Source organism: Synchytrium microbalum, assembly GCF_006535985.1.
Source record: "Synchytrium microbalum strain JEL517 chromosome Unknown SmJEL517_scf0007, whole genome shotgun sequence".
In the NCBI taxonomy this organism is placed as follows: Eukaryota; Fungi; Chytridiomycota; class Chytridiomycetes; order Synchytriales; family Synchytriaceae; genus Synchytrium; species Synchytrium microbalum.
In genome coordinates this window covers 248140-272627 of record NW_022158356.1, presented here as the reverse complement: position 1 = coordinate 272627, position 24488 = coordinate 248140, and the positions used below count along the sequence as shown (strand labels likewise).

Sequence of the window (24488 nt, the reverse complement as noted above, 5' to 3'; positions counted from 1 at the left end):
TAATACAGCAAGTGTTGTTTTTCGGGATTTGAATTGTTGTGGGGTTTGACTATAGACGGCAGGCGAGTGTTAAAGTTACTATACAGATAGACACAAGTCAAGTCGCTTAAAAATGGATGGATGCACTACCTCGATTCCTTCCTATACTATACAGCAACTGTACTTTAAAAGACGATGGATGTTCGAAACGTCACTTTTAGAGTTCCACAGGACGCGAGCACTTCAAACCACGTCTGTTCAGGTCAAAGCCGCGAAACGTAAACCAACAATACTAATCTCATATTCATTCTCGATCTATTCCTCACATGGACGTTAGGAACTTCCTCCTAACCGTCTCAAACCTCGCTGCTCTATCCCCCATTCTGGCACGACGTGATTCACTGCTCATCGTATCTGTATTTGCTATTTCCATGCTATTTTCATCATATTATCACCTTATCGAGAAGGTCTGCTTAATGCTATCACGCAATGTCGTGTTTCATTCAAAACATCTAACAAACAACCAACATTCGTCTCAATAGAACTATCGCGGCCACAACCTCTCCGGGCCCCACATCATATCCACCCTGCTCCCACACCACGAAGAACAATACGCGCTCCTGCTCGACAGGATTTTCAGCACGTCAGCTGGAATCAGTGCAGTCTACATCACCGGTTTAAGCAAGACTTGGCAGTATTTGAGATCTCATTTGGTGGTTGTGATGGTAACGTTTACGTTACTGGCTGCATCAGAGTTGGTTGGTCATGAACGTGGGCTGGATAGCAGTGTTGGGTATGCGGTGCTGCATTCAGGGTGGCATTTGATGGCGTATGGTGTTGCGGGGCAGCTGTTGAGGTTCAAGGCTGCGTCGTATAAGGATGAGTGAGGCTGCACGGTGGCTGAGAGTATAGATGTGATGGAGTAGGAAGTTTGAAGTCAAAAGCCAAGCACACTGTAAGATAATAAAACATCGTGAAAATAGACATTTCAATATATGTAAATCATGCATCAAGACAACTACTAAACAAACTCCAGCTTTGCAGCTCCATTCGACGTATATAGCGCCAAATGCGAGCCATCACTAACCCCATCCCCCTTCTTGATACCAGCAACCATCTTCTTGCTCTGCTGACCAACTATCCACCCGCGTGTACCTCCTTCTATGGATGCTGGACCGCCAGCGATGAAGAAGGGGCCGCCCCAGGAGTCTGATACTCGGAGTGTTGCGGGTGCGTTGGAAGTTCTGTGAATGGGCGAGTGTGTTAGCTACCAAATCACCTTTCACAAATACAGCTTTCTATGCCTTTACATACCTGACATTAATCATGGTGGCATCCGTCAGCCCCGTGACGACGCCGACGCTACACATTGCATTCGTAGTTTCGATATCAATCCCATCAAGTATTTCAACTGCTCCCACAAACACCTTAGCATTACTGGTCTTCAATTCCAACGTCTGACACTCGACCTTCCCATCCACAATAATCGTGCTATTATGCGTACACATCTTGATAAATCTCGCACTTACACCCCCAGTCGTGATTTTCCCATTGTTGGATTCAAGTTTACATCGTGTAGCGTTCACGATACTGCCGACCTTGATTTGTGCGTTAGAGGTTTGCAGGTCGATGGGACCTGCTGATTCGATTTCTACAAATGTGAGGGCACCATTTGTTGATGTTGTTTGGAGGGCGCCGCAGGATACAGAGGTTGCTTCGATACGGCCTTGAGTTGTGGTGAGGAGGATTGCGCCGGAGGCAAGGCTGGAGAGGGTTATGTTGCCGTTTGTGGTGTTGAGGTTTAGGGTGCCGGTTGTTATTATGTTTGTTGGGACAGACTAAGAGTTGGAGTTTGTGGAATGTGAGGTTATTGAAGGTTATAGTTGTTCATATGTTCATCTATGTGTTTCCAAGTGAATGCAAGATATTGCAAATTACTTACTGTAATGTGCCCGTTACTGATGTTAACCAGCAATTGAGCCAATGGAGACTGCGGCAACGACAGCGTCAGCGTGACCTTTGATAATGAACCAATAGAAAAGAGTCCTACAACGTGTCAAGAATCAGCATCATAATTAGAATGCGTCTTCCCTCAGTGGGCGCGTACCTCCGAAGCCTTGTACCGAAAGCGTAAACGTCTCCCCTTGCACCAGCGTGTCAATCTTTGGCTGCGAAGCACCCGGTATCAGAGACGCACATTGCGCATGCACAAACCCAATCTTTTCTGTTATACAAGAGACGAAAAAGGTGGTGATGAGGGGGCACGTTCAGATTGTTGCAGCACAATCACTCACCTAGACCACTCGGGATGATGTTTAGCACCGTAGACTATCATAAAAAGAGATTTAAAAGTCAGTTATGTGTAGAAGCTTCGAAAGAAACAAGTGCCAAACGTTCAAAACGTACAACACCAAGGGAGTTGATGTTGACAGTGTTTACGAGCCGACAATCGAATTCGAAACCATCAGCGCCGACCCGTACGGCCTTTGACGAGCCCTTGAGATCGTCAGTGGAAGAGGAAGGGAATGTATATGAGGGTGGTGACGCTGGTTGGTCGATCTTGATTGTTCGAGCTTTGCTGTCAGCGCCACTATCAGTATGGAGCCTCATGGTACGATCTTGTATGCGAAAAGAGGAGTTAGAAGATGTCCTTGGCCTTGTAACCTTTTGTTTGAAAGTGCAAGAAATGCTTATACCAAACGTTGGACCAATAGATTTCGAGTTGGTTTTTGAAGGGTGGATTCTGGCAGAAAGCCAGCCGAGGAAAGTGTGGCAATTTACACGAAGAGTCTTCAACTGCTGCTTTGGAAGCGGCTTGAGCTGCACTACAAAGGAGAACGCGTCTTGAATGCACCCTGCATTATGATAACAGCAGGACAATATTCATAAGCACTGAATACGAAACCAATGATGAAGACGCGTAAAAAAAGACGTGCAGATCAGCATTCTCCTTCTATTTTAGCTCTTTACACGATGACTTTCAGTGTGCCAATCCGGTCTTTGCTTCCACACCTCCTGACACCTACATTAGGCGGACAAACCTTGTGTCTTAAACCATCTCTGCTCTATCGACTTGAACGTAAGCTTGCTATACAATCTCCCACGCTCTCCCTCTTATCTCATTTACTAACTTCGTCGTTTTCAAACACAGCTTCCTTCACTCGGGGTTTGTTTTCAGGTTTTTATCCCATTATAGACGGTAGTGTAATATTATAGACCTGCCATACTTACAGCCATGAACGATATACATAAGGTACGCAATCTAGCTTCCTATGTCCTCCTTTTGCCTCTATTTTGAAGCACATCGCCATCACATTTTAACATCCCAAAATATCTTACAATTCAAACCCAATAGAACTCTAACGCAAGCACCGAATTCACAACGTCATCACCACAATCCGAGCCGGACACAACAGCCGAAATCGGAACTCCCAAAATTGGCACTCCATCACTATCACGTCCTGCCTCATCAAACAATGTTGGTGGAGCATCATTATCACAGCAGGGCAAAGTAAAGCTCCAAATAGGTCCTGATCTCACAAACCAGTCCGTATATGCTGTCAACTCGGAAATCCCACTACGAATAGAAAACGAACATGTGGAAATGTTTATAACTTGTCGTGCTAAAAACTTTGATGGTATAACCCCTGATGGGGCGCCGCCGATCGAATCGTTGCCGTATTTCGATGGACATGCTAGGTTGTTTAGTTTGCAGTTTCAGATTCGGTTTAAGAGCGATCGGTTTACGGCTGATGATTTGCTGTAAGTGCTGAAGTGCTGGTTGTGGCTACGGAGTGTGATGAGCTCTTTTTTTGTGGTGGATGGTTTGAAAAGCGATACTATCGTCAACAAATGTCTTACACTTGATGTCTTCATAGGTTTGGAATATCGTTTAGAAACTCTGTCAAACCTCCATTTGGGTAATATTGTAGTTTGGGATATCATTGCAGATAGCTATCAGTCGCTCACACAACAGCATCATTCATAGATTCAACGCCATAGTCAAGGTTCGAACTAGGCTTGAAGCCCATTGCGATTGTTGAAAAATTGGATCTCATGTTTTTTGTCCACCTCTAGTTCTTCAAATTAATCGATCCCACTATTGATGCTGATGGTCTGTAATTCGCCTTCACTCCTTTCATACATGCATATACTAAATCTATCTCTCCTCACACAGTGTATTGTGACAGACCATACTGGCGATCCTACCTGATCACCGCATTTAACGCCATCTCATGCTGGCCATCCGTAGACGGCCTCGGAGAATGGAAGTCGCACCTGGACGAAGACACACGACTTCTCCAACCAGGATCCCGAGAACTTCTCGGCCCAGGAAACGCACCATTATCAGTAAAGGCACGACGTAAACATTTCTCCAAAGACACCAACCGCAAAGCAGTACGATTCGATCCGAATTTCGTATATGCTTTTGAATTATATAATTATCATTTGGATGTAGTGAGGAATACGGTGAAAATACCTGGATTGTCTGCTGTTGATATTGCGAGGTATACGGATAATCAGCCCATGAATTGGGTGCTGGCTGCCAAAGACGGGAGCATTATTTTTGCTGCTACGAACTCGTATGACAATTACCCTGAAGCCAAGTAGAAGAGTTGTTGGTTGTAGTGGGTAGTAAAAGAAAACGTAGTTAGGAACATACAAGTAGAAGTAGTAGAAGACACAAGAAATAATATTCTCCCTCGTTTTTGGATTAAAAAGAATATATTACATTGCAGGTACCCCAGATTGTTCGTTTCATGGCGGAGTTGTTGACAGGTGTCAGCTCGTGATTGAAACGTGGCTGTCTTTCAAATCTCATTTCAAAAACCGTTCATCGAATTGCACACCCTGCAGAGAGAGGTAAGCGCCAAACAGCCACAGATCGTCTTTATCATACACTAATCTATACACTGACGCTCAAGAACTAATAACTTTCCACACACCATAGCCTTAAACCACTAGCCAAGAAAAACCTTGGGAGTACGCCAAGGCAATGCCAAACGTTCCAAGCTTATGCTAAAGGCCTTGATATAAAAACGAATCCCAGCCATGAATCAAATCATTGCATCAATCGACCAATCTCCCTCTGCCTTCGAACCTATCCGTACACGCTCATCAACGAAAACAATGTTTCGTAAAAACACTGCCACTGCAGCAACAACACTATTATCAACATCTCCACCATCAACGTCGCCGAGTTTGTCACGCCCACGATCTGCTAGTAATACGTCGTCGGAGGGGTATGTGACGGATGACAGTAGTGACGCGACACGTGGAGCGAGTGGTAGTGTGAAGTCTGGATCTGGATCTGGCAAGAAGAATAATAAGAGTGAGGCTGGTGGTAAGAGGAGGTGTAGTAAGGTGAATGCTGGTGCTGTTGAACAAGCTGGTGGTAGTAATAGGAGGACGGTTGAGCTACATGGAACGTTTAAGGGATTAAGTGCTGGGGAGGTCGTTGTTGATGGTGAGTTAGTGTGCTGAGAGGTTTTACAGTAATGTTCATCGGAATTCACCGCTGTTTTAGCTGCTTTGGTGTATTTGAACTGAGTTTTTTCCTGTACGTAGACTATCCGTGTGCTTTACGGAGGGACATATTGCTGCAGGGAAGGCTGTATTTGACGCAGCAGTCCATATGCTTTGTAAGTACATTGCTCGATGAGTTCGAGATGCTCATACAATTCAATCCAACTCATGTCGCAACCACTCTAACACCACCCTCTTTCCGTATTAGTACTCCAACATATTCACATTCGAAACCAAACTCGTAATCCCACTCTCCGCAATCCTGAAAATCGAAAAGAAAAAAATCGTCATGTTTGTCAATAATGCTATTGAAATCACCACGTACGAACCACCACTATCCCTACAACACCACCACCAAATGAATCCAGCTGATATACGAGACGAGTACATCAAGACTTATTTCTTTGCATCGTTTCTGAGCCGTGATGGGGCGTATGAGACCATGTGTACGTTATGGAGGTTGCAGAAGGGTGGTGATGGTGGTGGGAACCGGAGTGTTGGTAGTAGTTTGGAGAGTTTGGATGGTGGCGATGTGGGTGCTGTGGGTGGTATACTGTCTGTGGGCAGTCAAGGGAGTGTGAATGGGTACGATGCAACCGCAGCAGCTGCAAATGTAGTATCTATCGGTGATGAGTGTATACCACCGCCATTGCCAACACCTATATTAGCACGTAAACCGACGCCTACCACCACTACGAACAACAAGAATAGTAGCGCCATCGTGAAACAACAAGCACCACCATCGGCAAAACACCTCACCACCAAACCACGAGACACATCATCATCATCAATCATATTCTTTATACAGCTGCTAGTATGTGCCATATTCTTCATATCGAGTCTCGTTATCTTGATACGTGTCAGGAATGTAGTCACGCATTTGGAGGAAGTCTTGTCATCATGATGAAATTGTAAATTTATATTCTGTTTCATTTTACATATCATATTCTGTTACTATTATACATATTATTTCCTCAGTATGTCTGATTTTGATGTGAGGTTCAGTGTGTGACATCACCCAAGTTTTTAGTGCAACACACTAACTCCTTCCAAGCTTCAACATTTACTACCTTTCAAGCCTACAGTGAAAGAACCAAAATCATGGACCTCCCCAGCGTAATCCCCGACAGCAAAGCAGCCGGCGCATCCATGCTGAAAATGTTTAATCTCTGGGACGCTGAATCTGAGCAGTTCGTCAAGGATTTCGAACTCACAGGAGATGATAAACCGTGGGTGCCAAGTCCACATAAAGTTAATGAGATGATTACTGGTATGATGTATACGTTGTCGTTTTGAGTTTGGTTGTGGGTGGGATGTTGACCGTGGATTTTGTATGTAGGGTTACATATTGCTATTGCGTGTATTGCGAGCAAGTTGGGGAAGGTACAGCTGAAGGGCAGGTATGTGGTTGTCTGGGATAAGATGTAGTGGTCTACATGTTGGGCTTTCTTTGTGTGGGGTGTGCTTTTCGTGTGTGTGGTTCAAAGTGTTTGGAAGGACTTTTTGGGTGTGGTTTTATTGCACGATCGGTGCATAGGGGACCATCAACATCGCCTTTCGTACCTCGTCATTTTGGACGTCTCTTCTGGCATTGGTGTCTGGAACAAGCACAAAAAATAATGGGGGCCTCCTCCTTTTACAAGAGAAACTAACCCCCACAAACTCTTCTCCCCAGAACCCAAAAAGCCTCTATGGACATTGGCCACGCGCTCCAATCCGTAAACTCGCAATTCATCTACACATCCAACAAGAAACCCGCTCTCGAAGTCTTCTTCGATATCGAAAAAGACCCACAGCTGCGTCCTCCAGACTACTACTTCCGGTTCCTGTACAGCCAAGTCTGGATGGCCAAAGACGGGTGGCTACACACGTCGTCCAAGTTTGATAAACCACATACGCTGTTGACGAATCTGGGATTTACGAGTGCACAGGTGAAAGATATGATGGCTGATGTAGAGAGGGGGGATGGGCCGGCGTTTATTAAAAAGATGCAGGCGCATATTGCGACATTGAGTAAGTGGGAGATTTGTAGGGAGATGCAGGCAAAGCATCATGTTGCTGTGGTGCCGCAGACTAGGAAGGTAACCAAGTCAGCTTAATCTCAGTCTTAAGTATGCCGCTAAATGTCTCACTCTTACATGTACACTCTCAAATAGGAGTTTTTGGATTCTGAGCAGGTGTGTTATTCGTCCTTCCCAGTGTCTTCTGTTTTTGCTCTTGTTATATGTCAAGCCAAGTTAGGAAAAGGCGCTAACAACCGTGTATACAAACAGGGCAAAATTCTCTCCAAACTCCCATACATTGAAATCGACCCCATCGCCCTCCCAAACACAAACTGGAAACCGTCCCCCTTAAAAGGCGGTGGAAACGGTGGTCTGCTGGCTGGAATCAAGGTCGTTGAATTGACACGTATCTTGGCGGGTCCTCGTATGGGATGTGTCTTGTCCTGCTATGGTGCTGATGTGGTCAAGGTGTCATCGCCGAGTTTGGAAGACACGCCGTCGTTTTGGTATGATACTAATTTGGGGAAGAGGAGTATTTTCTTGGTATGTAGTGCTGAGTGAGGTGTCTGTGGTGTTGCTCTTGTGTGACATCATGTCTTAACAATGCATTCTTTGTGCTAACTCACTTTCGGTTTTTTTTAACGATAGAACTTGAAAAAGGGCGATGACAAGAAACGCATGCAGGCTTTGATTCGAGAAGCTGATGTTGTAGTTCAAAAGTAAGATTCTTGGACATTGTGCTTTTGAAGACGCAATTCTCGGTCCAGACACTCTCATTTTTTTGTTTCGACACACTCACATATTTCGCTCACTTACAATTCACATCCAATAGTTACGCACACGGCGCACTCGAACGTCTCGGTTTCGGCCCACAGCAATGTGCGGAACTAGTCAAAAACCGTGAGCGTGGTATCATCTACGTGCGCGTAAACTGTTTTGGACATACGGGACCTATGGCTGCCAGTCCTGGATTTGATGGGCTTGCGCAGTTCACGACTGGGTTGGCTTCTGAGCATGTATGTGTTTGTGATGGATTGAGGAGGTGCTCATAGCAGTGTGATGAGCAATTAGCAAGATCTAATATTTTTTTTGTGCCTTGGAAATTTTATTTTGAAATAGGGCGAATACACATCTCAAGCCTACAACCCACCACTTGAAGTCCCCATCCCGGCTCGTCTCCCCATGACGGTCTGTGATTTGCCAACGGGCCATATGGGTGCTCTAGGTAACGTAAACCGCCCAAAAAAGTTCATACAACACTATTACGCCATGTTACTTTTGACTCATTCTCAACATTTTGTATAGGCGCACTCGCAGCCCTCCACAAACGCGCCACCCACGGCGGCTCCTACCTCGTCTCGACCTCCCTCACCCAATCGGCCATGTTCCTCCAATCCCTCGGGCCACACTCACCCTCCATATCCCGTAAAATCGTCTCTGCATTCGCGCAAGAGCCTATCGAGCCACTAACAGCAACTCCAAGCTGGCTGTTCCGCTGGGCGGCATACGAGTTGCCGAAAGTGAAGCCCGAGTTGTTTAGGGATGAGTTCTTTGATTTGCATTATGGGCCAAGCGGTGTCACGAGGGTTTTGAAGCCGCCTGTCAGGTAAGAATTTGTGATTTTTGGCAGACGGTTTGTATGAGAGTGATTTTTCTGATGCGTTTTTTTTGTTTTGGGTAGGTTGGAGTTGACGCCATGCAAGTACGTGCTACCTCCCAGGCCGTTCGGGTATGATAAGCTCACTGGATGGGTCAAGGACGAAACCGCTATCGTGTCTGAAGCCAAGTTGTAAGAAAATATGCAACATGTTTCCAAATACCCCCGTCGTTATTGTAGTAGTTGTCGTGTGATCTGAACTGTCTGAATCTGTACGCGAAAAAATAGTGTGATAGAACAGTGTCTTGTGAAAAAAAAATGTTCCTGCCTCCAATCACATAACTTTCACATTTCGCTACACTTTTCGTGCTAAACGGTTTAGACTGGATAATGGAAGCAGATGTTAGGAACGTGCAGCGCACAGCTGCTCTAATGATTGAGAGAGCATGGGTAGCGTATTCATCGAGGAAGTTATTTGCGTTGATGAAGGAATTAATTACCAAGGCTGTGAGTATATAAACAGAGACTTTAGTACTTAACAAGATGAATTTAATAAAGTATTTTATTGTAGGAACGTAACATGACTTTCAAATTCGCTCGTGGGCTATCACACGAAGAAGCAGCACTCCTCAAAGACCCATTTTGTAAAGCTCGAGTGCGGTTTCGACTTGGTGGTGAGGTGTTTCCTCCTAAAGTGCTATTCAAGGTAAAATATAAAGCCTTTACGTCGTCGCTACAGGTCTTCCTTCTGGTTTCGTTTTTTCCTTGTCTAACAACTTTTCACACCAAACCGCCGCAAACAACCTTCCACCCAAAACCACTGCAACAACAGATATTCACCAAATCCCAAACCCACTACTACCACGCCAAACGCCTCATCCCTGCAGGCTCCATCGGTGCTCGTGACGCACTCAACGTTTCCGGGAGATGGCCTTTTTTAAAACACGTACTCGATTTACACTACCACTCGCCTATCGAATCCGTCGACATTACATCCCAGAACGAGTTCGTGCAATTTATGGCATCGCTGGATGCTCGCCATGCACATTTAGGTGGGAGACAGAATAACTGGAGGGAGCTGAAACTGGAGGATTTGTTGCCGCCAAAGAAACAGAGGGCGAAGTGGAAGGAACGGTGGATTTCTGCACATAGGAGTAAGAAGAGGGTGAATAATGGTGCTGAGATACGGAAGGCTGTGGTGGTAGCGACAAGGGATTTTGATGAGGATGTGCTTGGGGATGGTGATTTTGAGGACTTGTACGAATGGACGGTCGCGTTGGACGAAGTTTGAAAGTAGATATACCTAATACAAGTTATTTTAAAAGTCAGAGCCTTTGGAGGTTCAATCTTTCCATAAAGCTACACCTTTTCTCACGTCCACCAATGTTCGTTGCGTCACAAACAACATATTAAACATAATGGACGATCTAATACCGAAATTAACGGCTCTAGTAACATGTGATCTATGCTACACGTTGGCGACCACACCACAATGTATACTGCTGCCAAACTCTGTCCATCGAACTTGTTGCTCCAATTGTGTGGATATGTTACTACGTGAAGAACATCCCAGGTGTCCATTTACTCGTCGCTCATTTACTCGGAACATGATAGCTTATGACAGGAAGGCTAAAGAGCTTATTGATATCCTGGCTGGAATCAACACATCAAACACATCGTCTCGCAATGACTTTTCACCACACGGACGAGAGGAGGACGTTACATCATCTCATAATCATGTGATAAGAGCTAGTACACGTAATAATAACACTCCTATAGTATCGTCTGGCCGATCGATAATAACACCCGACGAACTGAGTGATCTTCGTCAGTTAATCAAACTGGACACGATACGTGATATTGAAACCGCTATCCGAGATTTGCTGACTTCAAATACCCGTATAAGATGTAAAGATGGATGGAGTTTGGTATCGGTATTGCCCAAAGACTCGCGTGTGAAGTGGTGGATGGTTGGATTGCTGAGTGGTGTTGTTATTGACAAGGACAGGTTTTTAAATGCTTATTGCGCGTAAGCATTGTATGGGATATAGGTATATTTTTATGTTTTTTTGGAGCAGCAATATTATATGTGATTCTCATCATTGACGTTGAGGCGATATTGAGGTCTCGACTTGAACTTATGAGAAACCACGCAAACGTAAACCCCACCGGAAAGTGATTGTAACGGCTAACAGTAGGGGGTATGACATCAACGTATCACACAAAAGAAACTGTTACTGATGTAAAACCTCCCTCTCGATAGAAGAACTGAGGCTAAGAAACTCCCAAAATCTACACCCATCGCAAACTCGGAACCTATAATGGAACTAGCCGCTCACCAAATCCACGGCAAGGGCCACTCCAACCTGGTGTTCTCATCACTTTCTGCTCTCGTACTGAGTCACAGGTACATAATTGGCCTCTCTTTTATCATCGGTCACCATCTCATTTCAACATTAGGTTTTCTAAGTTATGATTTTTTGAACAATGGTAGTGCTAATAGATTCTTCCTCTAGTATCCTGCTGTTATCAGATACGAAATCATTCACTGCTGGCCGATTCCAAGCCCTCGCTGGTTCTGTGTGTGCCTTATCTGTTATTACGGTGCTACTTGCAATCACGAGGATCTATGTACGCAAGACTTCGGCTTTTGATTTGAAGTATATTGCTGTTAGTGAATGGTTAGTGACTACATTTCCTTTGTTTGAACGTATTTGGGTGGGCTGGGTGTTGGCTTTTACCAAACATCTTACACTATCGTTCACCCTGAAGGCTCGCACGAGGATTGCTGATCTTCACGTACATCTCATGGGGCGTCATTGCTGGATTCTCGTATAGCTACTGCTCTGGTACGTACCAAAACAATCGTCTACACTGTGCGCTCGTTGGACGCTGTCCTAACACACACCCATACCATCACATACAGAGTCTCAGTGCTACCAGTCCTTTGACTATATCGTCTTTGGAGCCTTCTTCTCCATCATCCTTGCCGTGCTTGGCCAAGCTCTTGGTACGGTTTCTGGAGAGCATGAGGATGATGATGATGATGATGATGATGATTCGACGCTGCTGATTGCATATGTTGATGCATCTGGCGATAAAGTCGATTTCAAGGCCTTGGAAGAAGGACGTGGACTGTTGGGAAGGTGTGAGTGTTGTGGGGGTGAAAAGGAGGAGGATGCTCTTCCTGCGTATGTATAAGCCCTTAGTGGGTGCTGTGTGGTTGTATATATGTGATTGTCGGGCCTGTGTTTCAAATTTAATTATATAAAATTCAGTAGTTTCGTTGTGGCAATGAATGGCAGTGTTGATAAGCTTGAATGGGAGTGACGCAAGTTCACAAACGAGACTGAATGAAGAATTGTTTGCGTATCCAAGTGGTAGTCAAGTCCGGAAATGAGGAGTTGTCGGGCGGAAGTCGTGATCACACACTGTGAGCCTCACTTTAAGGAGCGTGGTCAACGAAGCGAAGGGGTCGAGAGAATCCATATGGGGTTCAGAAGAATGAGCAGGTAGGCAAATAATGAGAAACAAGGCAAACGCGAGACCAAAGACCAATAAGAAGCGATATCAAAAAGCGTTATCTTGATAGTGGCGAACTCTAACGGTGGATGGTGGCTGTTTTATTTTCTGCACCCTTTTTCTCCTTTTTGTCTTGCAACTCCATAGCCGAACAACCAATTTATTTGTTTTCTTATCAAACAGCTTGCTAAAGGATGCATAGCCTTGGAAACTAGGTAGACTTAGGAATTCCCTGCTACCGGTGCCTTCCATCGCTCTTTATACATTGATAGTCGTAGACAGTGCCCAACTTGTTTCATATTTCACGGCACGATACATAGACCGATTAGATGTCAAGAGAGGCGTCACCAACTCCACCACCATATACCTCAATAGAATCAGGCAAGCAATACGGGCTTCCCTCGCCACTTCCATCGCCGAATGGTCAACAATCTAGACGGAATTCAGATGAGCTGAAACGCAAGAGGCTCGATATAGAGCATGGGACTGTCGACGCTCTACAGGATGGATCTGTTTGGGGTAATGTAACGAGGGCTATGGATACTCCCGCTGGAACTATGATGATTTATTTCGTGTGTAATCTGACGATAACGCTGTGTATGTATTCGTGGCATTGGACATTGTTTGTGTTTTGTTGTTACGTCGATAGAAGTCCTTCTGCATGTGGAGATTGTCATTTATCTCATTCTCTTACTCTTGGACTGTATCCTAACGCCCCACCCAACACAGATTCCAAAATCATCATGAAACTATTCAGATTCAACTTTCCCTGGATCCTCACATCATCACACGCACTTGCATCAGCTATAGGCTCCGCAGTCCTAATCCACGGCTTCAAAGTCCTCTCCCCAACATCCATAACAAACAGACGAGAATACATGACCTTGCTCCTCTTCTCGCTTCTCTACACTGTAAATATCGCCATATCGAACGTATCGCTTAGCATGGTATCCCTGCCCTTCCACCAGATAGTAAGGTCGACAAACCCGGCATTCACAATCATCATGGAGTATGTATTTATGAGAAAGCAACATGTGGCCATTACATATATGAGTCTGATACCGGTTATACTGGGGGTCGCGCTCGCCACATATGGCGAGTACGAGATCAAGACGTGGATGGGCGTCGTGCTTACCTTCCTCGGTGTGCTGCTGTCGGCGTTTAAAGGCCTCGTCACGAATATCCTACTGGTGGGATCTCTCAACGTGCAGCCGATAGAGCTCTTATACAGGATGTCGACGCTCGCATTCATGCAGTCTGTGGCAATGGCGTACGTGTCTGGTGAAGTCGCGGGATATAGGATATATGTGCAGACACTGCTGCAAAAGGCAACGTATGCTGAACAGATGGGAGGCACGTCAAAGGAATTGTCATTGTCGTCGCTCTATCTCGCATTGTTTTTCAATGCGGTGCTGGCATTCGTATTGAATATCGCTAGCTTCTCGGCCAATAAAAAGACATCGGCGCTCAGTATGACAGTTGCTGGGAATGTCAAGCAGGTGCTGAGTGTGTTTTTGTCGGTTTGGATTTTTGGGTATGTGATTACGGTGCCGAATGGTCTAGGTAAGTCTTATATAGCATGAGTGATATATTGAGTTGCGGGTCGAAGGTTGAAAGCAACGTCTGTTGATACTGTCGCGTGAGTGCCCCTGATTTTCTGTTTTGCCACCTTAGGAATCCTCGTAACGCTAGCTGGAGGATTATTATATAGCTCGATAGTGCATCTAAAAAATAAGGGAAAGTCTACCAAGAGTCAGATACTGAAACTCTGATCTTAGCATCGAATGAACGCTTGCAATGGCTGCAAGCAGCACGATATCAAAACAACAAACCATACCACCCCATTCTAAAACTCACATAATACTATCAGTCAAAAGGCTCAACAGTGAAAGTGTATATATATATGGGAATCGATATAAAACCTAATAATTATACTATAGAACTCACAAATAAACGTCCCAGTTGATAACAGTAAAAGCAAAAGAAGGCCTTTAGTGTTCGTTCTATTTGACTCGCGACGCGTCAACATGTATCTCAAACAAGTACTAGGATTCAGCAGAAACAAACCATGATTTTTATTAAACTGTAAAGAGTGGTAGTAGCACAGGAGAGAGCGAGAGATAACCTTGATGTACAACATGATTTAACCAGCAAAAAAGCGACCGATCATACTATCATTGACTCAACCAGTAAAGTTAGGAAAGCAAGCAGCAAACTCCTTTCCAGCATGCTTGTTCAAGTGGGATTCAAGCTGAGTTCGACTCGAAGTCATCATGAATGTTTGTAGGCAGATTTTACATTGGATTGTTAGGGATGCTTGGTTCTATGTGTGAGATGGTATTAGATGTGCAAAAAAAGGAGACAAAGGTAACGCTGGATGTTTGAGGGTGGTACTCAACTGCCTTCAATTGGGATGTAGGACCAGTTTTGGCATCTTTGGCATTCCTTTCTCGTTTTTGTTGGGCTTTTGCACCCTACAGTGAAGACGAGGTGGGTGTTGGCTCATGGATGTAATCGATAAGTCAATGTAGCTCAAAACCAGTCTTTTGAAATAACACAGAGTGTTTTTGCTCAGAATCAACGTCGAACTTTTTTTTCGTCGTCCAATGTTCACAGACTAGTACGTACGTTTCCCATCTTTGATAATCTGCTGGATCCAAGTAAACGAGAGCTGCGTTGACTAGTGTTGCAGAGGATTTACTATTGCAGAGGTATGAGAAACAGCTGGTTAGCATGAGGCAGCATTGTCTAGAAATAACTTTTTTTGGTCTTGTCGAGTCAAGTCTCTGAACAGCAATCCAATATCCATGATATCTGACTAGAGAGCACTTACATTATAAATTTGACGCTTGAAACCCTTCCTTGTCGTTAAGGAGAGTCTGGTTTGTTGGCTGATTGTGTTGGCGACGATTTGTGTGGGAAGGAAGAAGGACGAGCATCATGATGAGAGAGTTGAAAAGACGGGCTACATTCTTTGATGATAGGCAGTTTCATCCTTTCTTCAGGTAACGTCCTGCTATATCTCTTATCATGAATTACACGTGCAAGACACGCTTTTCATCACCAACATTGTTGGAGCAATGGTATGTTTTTTTGCCTCAAGTTTACTTACCGCACCACCACCACACATTTACAGGAATTCACGCTCATCATCCTACGTCGTCACATTCATCAACGCAACCCGTTTCAGCACCTCGATCATACCATCTATTGGCTTTCTATGCTTGTGCTGGACGGCGTGGTCATTTCTCGTGTATCTCATGCACGTCGCGTATCCACAGACGGTATACATGGATGACAAGTATGTGGGTATCGACTTTTTCCATGCATGCAAACAAAACCACTAAACACTACTAAAGTATAGTCTGTTACGGATCTTGACACCAACACTGACGCTCCTAATGACATTCCGAACGAATCGGGCGTTTGAACGATACTGGAGCGGGAGCCAGATGTGGACTAGTTTGTGCATGTGTATACGGAATGCGAGTAGGTTGTTATGGACTGTGGTTAGTTGTGGGACGGATGCGGAGAGGGATGAGCAGCTGGATGCGCAGAGACTCTTGCTGGCTGTTGGTAAGTGTCAAAATCCATTATTAGAGCGTTTTTTGGTTGCCATCTGCTCGAACGTAAGTGAAGAAAGAAACTACTTCTTACCCATATCTCCTGGTGATAGCGGTTTCAATGAAGTGGGCTTTACGAGGCGAAGACGGCTTCGAACACCCGGACGTAATCCAGCTCCTCCCCACAAACCACCATCTGTGGAAACTAGCCTCTCGCCCAGCCCCATCCTCATCAGACCCCACGTCTCCATCCCTCCGCATGAAACGCGGCAACGTCGTTACAGTCCCGCTCGACATTGCATACCGTATCTCCCACTACACCCGTCGTCTGCGTCACCAAAACCTCATACACGACACCGAAGACATCCCACAACTAAATTCTGCAATATCAGCCATGATTGACTCGATAACCAAATTCGAGAGTATTGTCAATATCAGTGTGCCTCCTAGCTACGACATGCATCTAAAACAGTTGTTGTGGCTGTACTTGTTCTTTTTGCCTCTGCAGATTGTAAGGCCAATGAAGGAGATGAGTGTGCTAACGGCGTGCTTGGTTAGTTTTGCGTTTTTGGGGCTGGATGCTATTGCGAATGAGATTGAAGGTAAATGCGTATGTGGGGTTGCATAATGCAAAAAAACCCTGCTTGGTCTCCCGATCCATATTATAGAAGATATCTAACTCACTTTGGTTGACTCAGAACCATTTGGAACGGATACGAATGATTTACCACTGGATTACCTGACGAGAAAGCTGCAGGAGGATATCGAGTCGAATATAGAGCAGTCGTTGACGAGTCATCGGCGGGAGAGTAGTATTACTATGCCGGTGCCGACTATACATCTTGGTGTGCCAAAGAAGGACATATAGGTGGTGGACGAACAGTCGCAACCCATGATGAACGTGTGGTTGACGTTTTTCTAGTGATTTGTATGCTGAAATTTGTATATATATTTTTTGTACGTGTTGTTTTGCATGCAAAAATAGTTGTAGTAAAAATCTATATAGAGTGTCCTTAAACATATATCCTCCCTTCCAAAAAATCCATCGTCATTACTCGCCCTTCTATATACCTCTCAACTCATGATAACATCCACCCCCTCCAGCGCAACAAAACACACCGCCATACCCAAAAACAGCGCAAAACTAGCCCGTTCTTTACCGGCATACGTGACCGCCGTTGGAAACAATTCGTGGATTGATATGCATGCCATGATACCAGCTACAGCAGCGAGTGATTTCGATAGGAGGGATTGAGTAAGATAGTTTTTCAGAAAAAAGCCGCCCAGGAGGACTCCCAGGGGTTCCATTAGGCCGTTTATGAGCGTCATGTAGAGGACGTGGTAGTTGGATTTCGTTGCGGCCCAGAGCGGGATTGCGACTGCCATTCCTGGTTTGAAAAGGTGGTTTGTTAGTGTGTTTAGCAGACTTGTTTGTGTTAGGACAGTGTGATGATACCTTCTGGAATGTTGTGCTAATGTTTGAGCAGTTGTTTGGTTAGCTCTAAGAAAGTGGCTTGAGCAAAAATAATACACCCTCAACATACCAGACAAATGGCAGCAGCTAACTGTAACCCCAACCGTGGATCCGCCAGCGCACCTAAATACACACTCAATCCTTCCGGCAGATTATGTAGTCCCATAGCAACAAATGTCACAAGTGATGTCCGTAACAGTTGCTTTCTCTCTGTTGCTTGACGTTCGTTTGCCACTGGTGCTGCTGGTTTGCGTGCACGGGTAGGTGTTGGCGAAGCAGCAGTAGCATTACTACGTCGCTTACGTGTTGTTTCTGGTGTCTTTATAGTTGTAGTCTCTACATGTTCGACATGGTGCGAATCCCCATTTACAGCATGATTATGGTGATCTCCGCCTTCAGCAGCAGGCAATATAAGCGTCTCCAGTACGCCGAATACGACGACACCACCGAAAAACCAGAGCATGCATTCCCGTCCACCGACAGATTCCTTAGCTTCAGGCAGGAGGTCGATAAATGTCATGTATAGCATTACACCAGCCGAGAATGCTTGCAGGACGCCCAGGAGATTGTTGGTTGATGCACCTGCAGGGACGTATCTGACCATTATTATTGTGAGCAGGCCGCCGAGGAAGGTGCCCATTGATGCGATAAAGGAGAGAATGAAGGGCAGCGTGTGCGGGGACGAGACGAGGAGGTCCCATTGAGGATGCGTGCTGTGGTCGTGGTGGGCATGGCTGCCGCTGCCGTGGTGGTGGCCTACGTGCGCTATCATCTGTTGGTTTGGATTTTTGAGTTTGAAAAAAGTATTGGGAATTTTGGGTTGACGCGAAAGGCATAACCACATGAATGCATATAAGAAGAAAACATTTTATTAACTGAAATCTGTTTCGTATTGTAGATATCAGCCAGTCTGGTCGCTGTCATCTCCCGTCCGGGACATCAGTCACATCACGGGAAGATCTCCTTCTGAATGCAGAGGGCTGCGCTGTATGCTTTAAGGATTATCCCTCAAATCGCCGGCTCAAGTATCCTGGTTTCCTGTTCGAAAATCTCACGAGGCTATCGGGTCTTCAACAAATCCAAATCTCGAATTCTCTCGTTATTTACGGGTTTGACGAATGCCTTAAACACCGTTCCTTTTTGCTCATAGTTGTTCCACCCCTCGGCAAAGGCCTAGTAGTTGGAATTGGTGTCTGCCGTAAACAATAACCAGTTTACCAAGAAGAGTCTTCTTCGCCAAAGTCATCACAAGTCATCGAAAACCTTGCAGTATTTATTCTCTCACCTGTCTCTCATTGAGCTCTGAACTCGGCCGGGATTCAGCCAAAACATATCCACAATGCAGTATCGAGATGCTCTGATGAAGATACCCGCATCCCACAACAATGCGCAGAACGTTCAAGCATGCCATGAGAACGTGGCATGTCACCGATATCAAGAAAGCGGGACATGTTTAGCCAATACTGCCAGCGACTTGAATCGATCTACAGTGTCCTTGCATAGTAATCCAATGTATGTGTTGGAGCATCTACTCTCTGGTGACTGCTCCATGTTTATAGGTATGTCAAACAGCTTATTAAATTCGTATTGTTTGCTCACGTAGTATCTGAAAATCACATTGACTCACCATCCGACCCAATCAAATGTTTAACCAGGACACGCCGTGAATTGTGTCAATGCATGGAACCAACAGTTACAAAGAACATATGGTCGGGCAACGTACTCGGGTTATCCACCGTCACCATCACCGACTACATTACCACTCCCATCACATCTTCAACAACAACAATATCAAGGGGCCGCAGTTCAGCCCTCTTACATCCTCCACGCCGCCTTCCACTCCATAACCCATTCCCAGTCCCGATCAGCAGCCGTCCTCGTCTTCCTCACCACCATGCTATACAGCTCCACACGCATCCCATTCCCCAAGACCGCATCCGAAACATCCGAATTCTACTCTATTGCCGCCGACATGACTGGTCTGGACCTATTCATAACAGGCGCATCAACCGCATCCAAATTCCTTTTCGACGCAGACTCGGTCGCATCCATGTCTAAATTCTGGGAATCAATATCGTCAGGAATGCCAAGACAACCAGGCTGGCTCAACGATCTCGAACGCCGATACATGAACCTCATACAATGGAACCTGAATGTATCGCCGACCGAGCTGTACGATTGGACTGTGTCGATTATTCAGGTCGTGAGATCGGGGACGGTCGTGCCGGTCGTGTTTCCGTCGCTGGGAGCTAATATTGTTGTTGTGCCAAGACATAAGAGTACGGGAAAGAGAAGTCATGAGCAGTTGCTGACGCCTGCTGAATTGTGTGGTGGGGATTGGGAAGGGCAGGTCAAGAAGCCGTCTGTGAAGCAGGGATACAGTGAGCAGCAGCAGCAAGTGTGGAGGCAACAGCCGATTGGGTTGTTACATGTTTATGAACCAATGTTTACGGGATTGAATAAGGGCCCATCTGGATTTGCACAACAGCCGCCGTTAACGACAGTGTTTATATAAGGTTGCACGTCAAATAATAAGTAATATCACCTCGTAAAAGTAACGACCATGTTCCGATTCCAAACATGGTGAATCATTGAAGTATTTGAGCACTCGGTTTTTTGTCCGCATTCCAAGCAATCTCTGATTGCTAATGTGCTCGTACACGTTCGTTTTGTAATGGCGATCTTCTTGACCTTCTTAAATTTCCTCTTCTAAATTTACAAAAATTACAGGAAAACTTCAACCAAGCAATTCAACCCAAAAAGCCCTAGGACATGCCCGGAGAAGTATCAGATCCCGAGGTATGACTCAACAGGTCTAGGTCCTCTTATTTGATCATCGTTTTCTAACCACAACTCTTGTCAATAGCGCAAGCTCTTTGTACGTTGCATCTTCAACTTTGCATCTGACATTACAGCATCGTTTTTCTAACGATCGGTCTATAGACCTCAATTACCGTTGGTGATATGATTCTCAAGCATCGCAGTACGTACTTGCACGTCCCATTTACGCATCGCTCAAGCTCGTAAAAACCGTGGACATTGATTTCAAATCCAATCCTCGACGTTACAATGTATCTGCAGATACCTTGAATAGCCTCCGCTAACGTTTACATTCTGAAATATTTAGTCGTCATGGGCCCAATGACTCGTGGTCGCTCTCCAGGAAACTTGGCGAACGATACAAACCTCACGTTTTACTCACAGCGTGCTACGGATGGTGGGCTGCTTATTACTGAAGGCACCACGCCGTCTGAGTCTGGACAGGGGTTTGAAGATGTGCCGCGGATCTATGATGAAGGTGAGACCGTTTTGTACTTGGTTTTATGATGAAACAATTGGATCTAACACGCCCTTGTTTTTTTTGTGGTTTGAAAAGCTGGATCCAAAGCTTGGAAGAAGGTTAATGATGCTGTGCATGCTAAGGGTGGATTTATTTGTGCTCAGTTGTAAGTTCATGAATGCGTTTTTGTGGAAACGTTGGGTGCTAGTTAGAACGTTGAAATATTATTTTTTGCTTGATTGCTAATCGAAACGCTAACTTCAACTAGGTGGCATACAGGTACAAACGAAATAACGTTTCGCATACATGATCCATCGTACACCCTGACTGATCTTTTCCTGACTGATCTTTTTTTGCTACCTTCCACTCACAAAACCAGGCCGTGCATCAGCTTCCAAATTCCAAAAAGATGGCAAGCCAGCACTATCACCATCTGGAGGATCTGTTGATGCGAATGACAAGACGAAAGAAGTCGCTCGTCCTGCCACATTGGATGATATCAAGCATATTGTGTCAGAGTTCAGAGATACCGCTAGATGGGCAAGAGAGGCTGGATTCGATGCCGTAGAGCTGCACGGAGCGTGCGTATATGTTTGCTGTAGTGTGAATGCAACGTTTGATCTGACAGACTCTAATTTTTTGTGTAGACATGGATACCTCATTGATGAATTCTTGCAGAGTAGTACGAATCAGAGGACTGATGATTATGGTAACCACTGCTTTGGTCGCGCATTTGCTTCTACATTGACTGACGAAAGAGTCTCACTAGGTGGCTCATACGAAAACAGATCTCGTTTCCTATTCGAAGTATTGGACGCCGTCTTACTCGAACTCCCTGAAACCAAAGTAGCTGTCCGATTTAGCCCATGGTTTAACTGGCAGGATTGTACAGATGAAAATCCACTTGAATTGTTCTCATATGTTTTGACCAAGCTCCAAAAGTACAAGCTTGCGTATATTCATTTCACTGGTAACACTGCTCTTTCTAGCTTTGCACATGGTGGATGTACTAACAGCCTTCTATTCTGTAGAACCAACATTCAGACACATGGAAAAAGACAGCTCCCTAGCCGACTCTAAACTCAACCCTCTCCTCGCACTTGTTAAAGCCCCCACACGTAAACTCGCTACAGGCGGATACCTAAACAAGAATGCGGAAGAAGCACTTCGTTCTGGACGAATTGATCTTGTTGGTGTTGCAAGAGCATTTATCGTTAATCCGGACTTTGTGGAGAGGACAAGATTGGGGTTGCCGATTAGAGATTTCTCAAATACTGAGGGATGGTATTCCAAGGGTGAGGCTGGGTATATCGATCATCCTACTTATAGTGAGGAGAAGGGTGCTGAGAAGGTTTGAAGGGTTAGAGTACTGTAGAAGAGTGTGGTGAATTGTATGGCTGGTGAGAAACTGTGATTGATGTAGTCTGTATGCGATCGGTTATAGAACACGTAGACGAATGGTTATACGGAATGCTGGTATCGAATTGTTTAGCTTGCCTATTACGTCTGTTGTCTGCGTATGCTTCAATTCGTTGCTTCGCGTTTCTGTCCAACAGCTGGTATCGAAAGTAGTACACGATGCTATTCACTCCTATCAGAGTAGGCAACTGCCAGCTGTCTCATCGGATCGTACTAGCTCCTCTGACACGATCTAGAGCTCCTACAGTGAGTAACAAAGCGATTGGTAATAGGTGTCGCCGTGTTTGAGCGATTGTGGATGCAACTGAGAAAGTGAGGTCTTTTTGAGAATGTGATATTGAATTTTAAAGTGCTTCTATACGAATATTGTGATTTGGACTCCTTTGAAGGTTGAGATATCACGACATTGCTAAACATTACACGATTTTGTGGAAGATTGACTAGCGAGACAGCAGTCATGGAGATGCACCGATTCGAAAGAGTCGCAAACGATTGCATTTCTAACATTCCCACCATCTTCTTAGGAAGTCGCAAATGAACTCGTTGCAGAAATGTACACCCAGCGATGCAGTCCAGGAGCTCTCCTAATCTCAGAGGGTGTACATTGCAGCAAAACGGCAGCTGGACATCCTGCCGTCCCAGGCCTATTAAATGCTGCTCAAGTGGAGGGCTGGAAGTTAACAACGAGCTCGGTACATGCGAAAGGTGCTTTTATATTTGCCCAGCTGTGGCATACAGGACGTGCTGGTGATTCGAAATATCAGCCAGAGGGTCGAGCGCCTGTTTCGCCTTCTGGTGGAAAAGTATACATTGGATTTGTGTGAAGTTTTTTGTTTTGCTTTTGAGCAAGACCGTAGTGACACTTTTGATTACACGTTTAGGCCGAACCACATAAAGAGGAAGCGAGGATTTTGACGTTGGAGGAAATCAAGTTCATTATTTCAGAATATCAGCTCTCTGCTGTAAGTTTTTGTAATCAAGTTTGTTGTTTCGATGCATTCTACAACTGAACTCCTTCATCCGCTGTAGAAAAACGCACGGCTGGCCAACTTTGATGGAATAGAGATTCACGCGGCTCATGGGGTGAGTTATAGAATTGTGGTTGCAAATCCACGGTCATACCTGATTCGTTTTTTTGGTCATAGTACTTGATCAACCAATTCTTGGAAGCCAATAACCGTACCGACGAATACGGAGGCAGTTTCGAGAACCGTGCACGGTTCTTATTCGAGGTGCTTGATGTCTGCCTGAAGGAATTACCTTCTTCCAAGATTGCTATTCGATTGTCTCCGTATGGAGGAAGACGAGGAATGGCGTACGTGACCAATTTTTTTAGCTGGTTTGAGTGTTGGAGCTTTCGCTCATTGTACAGTATAATAGGTATGAAAATCAGAAGGATCTTTATACGTATGTCATTGAGAGGCTCAACAAGTACAATTTGGCGTACTTGCAGTTGACTGAACCTGTTTGGGGGGTATGTCAACTGTCGATTTCAAAATAATCATATTTAGTAACGAGTTTTGAGCTTAGGGATGGGTAGAAGGACCACCACACGAAACTTCTAAATTGAACGAATACCGGGGAATATTCAGAGGTCCTGTGATGTTGACTGGCGGGTATGCTGAAGGAGACGCTGCAGAGAAGGCACTGCAGGATGGGAGAGCTGATTTGATTGGGATAGGTAATGATCATTCTGATTTTTAAGAGAATTCTTTTTGCTCACCGAAACTTGTAGGACGAGCATTCATAACAAACCCAGACTATGTCTTTCGAGTCAAGAACAAACTACCGCTGAATCCGTATCTCGATTTCAAGCTTTACTATGGTGGTGGAGCTGAAAATTATACAAGTTGGCCGACATGGCAACAAGCACAACCTTCATCGAAACTGTAGTCATGTATGGTTTTTTTGTCACGATCTGGTAAATATAACGGAATGGACGACCCTTAGTACTTCTATGGAATTTTCTATTATCTCCAACTATCCGGCAACTCAAAAAATGCTAAAAGAATTCTCCGATTAATCCAATCAGTCGGTCGGGAAGACTGATTGAGAGCGAGACACAGAGAGAGACATTCCAGCAGTTTATGCTGTTTGCTTTGCTGAGCTCTTACTTTATTGTTGG

At 45.0% G+C, this 24488-nt stretch overlaps 7 protein-coding genes across 7 annotated transcripts; 5 read left to right on the top strand and 2 right to left on the bottom strand.

The window, feature by feature from the left end:
* Positions 1 to 9495: 9495 nt before the first annotated feature.
* On the top strand, positions 9496 to 10396 carry SmJEL517_g01928 (uncharacterized protein; the record flags this gene model as incomplete). The annotated part of the gene is made up of 3 exons (XM_031167856.1): positions 9496 to 9612; positions 9677 to 9811; positions 9938 to 10396. 3 exons carry the CDS (start codon positions 9496 to 9498, stop codon positions 10394 to 10396), a joined length of 711 nt encoding a protein of 236 aa, XP_031026099.1.
* Positions 10397 to 12956: 2560 nt separating this feature from the next.
* On the top strand, positions 12957 to 14399 carry SmJEL517_g01927 (uncharacterized protein; the record flags this gene model as incomplete). The annotated part of the gene is made up of 2 exons (XM_031167855.1): positions 12957 to 14190; positions 14302 to 14399. The coding sequence occupies 2 exons, from the start codon at positions 12957 to 12959 to the stop codon at positions 14397 to 14399; spliced, it is 1332 nt and encodes a 443-aa protein (XP_031026104.1).
* A 410-nt stretch (positions 14400 to 14809) lies between these two features.
* SmJEL517_g01926 (uncharacterized protein) lies at positions 14810 to 15101 on the bottom strand (the record flags this gene model as incomplete). Its single annotated transcript, XM_031167854.1, has 2 exons — positions 14810 to 14950; positions 15027 to 15101. Coding segments are annotated over 2 exons (216 nt in total), but the record flags the coding sequence as incomplete, so codon positions are not given.
* Positions 15102 to 15887: 786 nt separating this feature from the next.
* SmJEL517_g01925 (uncharacterized protein) lies at positions 15888 to 17058 on the top strand (the record flags this gene model as incomplete). The annotated part of the gene is made up of 4 exons (XM_031167853.1): positions 15888 to 15928; positions 15992 to 16203; positions 16304 to 16792; positions 16889 to 17058. The coding sequence occupies 4 exons, from the start codon at positions 15888 to 15890 to the stop codon at positions 17056 to 17058; spliced, it is 912 nt and encodes a 303-aa protein (XP_031026106.1).
* Positions 17059 to 17264: 206 nt separating this feature from the next.
* On the bottom strand, positions 17265 to 18304 carry SmJEL517_g01924 (uncharacterized protein; the record flags this gene model as incomplete). Its single annotated transcript, XM_031167852.1, has 3 exons — positions 17265 to 17578; positions 17647 to 17662; positions 17735 to 18304. 3 exons carry the CDS (start codon positions 18302 to 18304, stop codon positions 17265 to 17267), a joined length of 900 nt encoding a protein of 299 aa, XP_031026107.1.
* A 699-nt stretch (positions 18305 to 19003) lies between these two features.
* SmJEL517_g01923 (uncharacterized protein) lies at positions 19004 to 20179 on the top strand (the record flags this gene model as incomplete). Its single annotated transcript, XM_031167851.1, has 2 exons — positions 19004 to 19223; positions 19320 to 20179. 2 exons carry the CDS (start codon positions 19004 to 19006, stop codon positions 20177 to 20179), a joined length of 1080 nt encoding a protein of 359 aa, XP_031026100.1.
* Positions 20180 to 20436: 257 nt separating this feature from the next.
* SmJEL517_g01922 (uncharacterized protein) lies at positions 20437 to 24256 on the top strand (the record flags this gene model as incomplete). Its single annotated transcript, XM_031167850.1, has 16 exons — positions 20437 to 20463; positions 20531 to 20542; positions 20608 to 20647; positions 20792 to 20962; positions 21041 to 21110; positions 21213 to 21223; positions 21324 to 21525; positions 21592 to 21914; positions 21976 to 22295; positions 22888 to 23166; positions 23245 to 23325; positions 23393 to 23446; positions 23509 to 23678; positions 23744 to 23837; positions 23894 to 24044; positions 24099 to 24256. The coding sequence occupies 16 exons, from the start codon at positions 20437 to 20439 to the stop codon at positions 24254 to 24256; spliced, it is 2163 nt and encodes a 720-aa protein (XP_031026101.1).
* Positions 24257 to 24488: the final 232 nt, after the last annotated feature.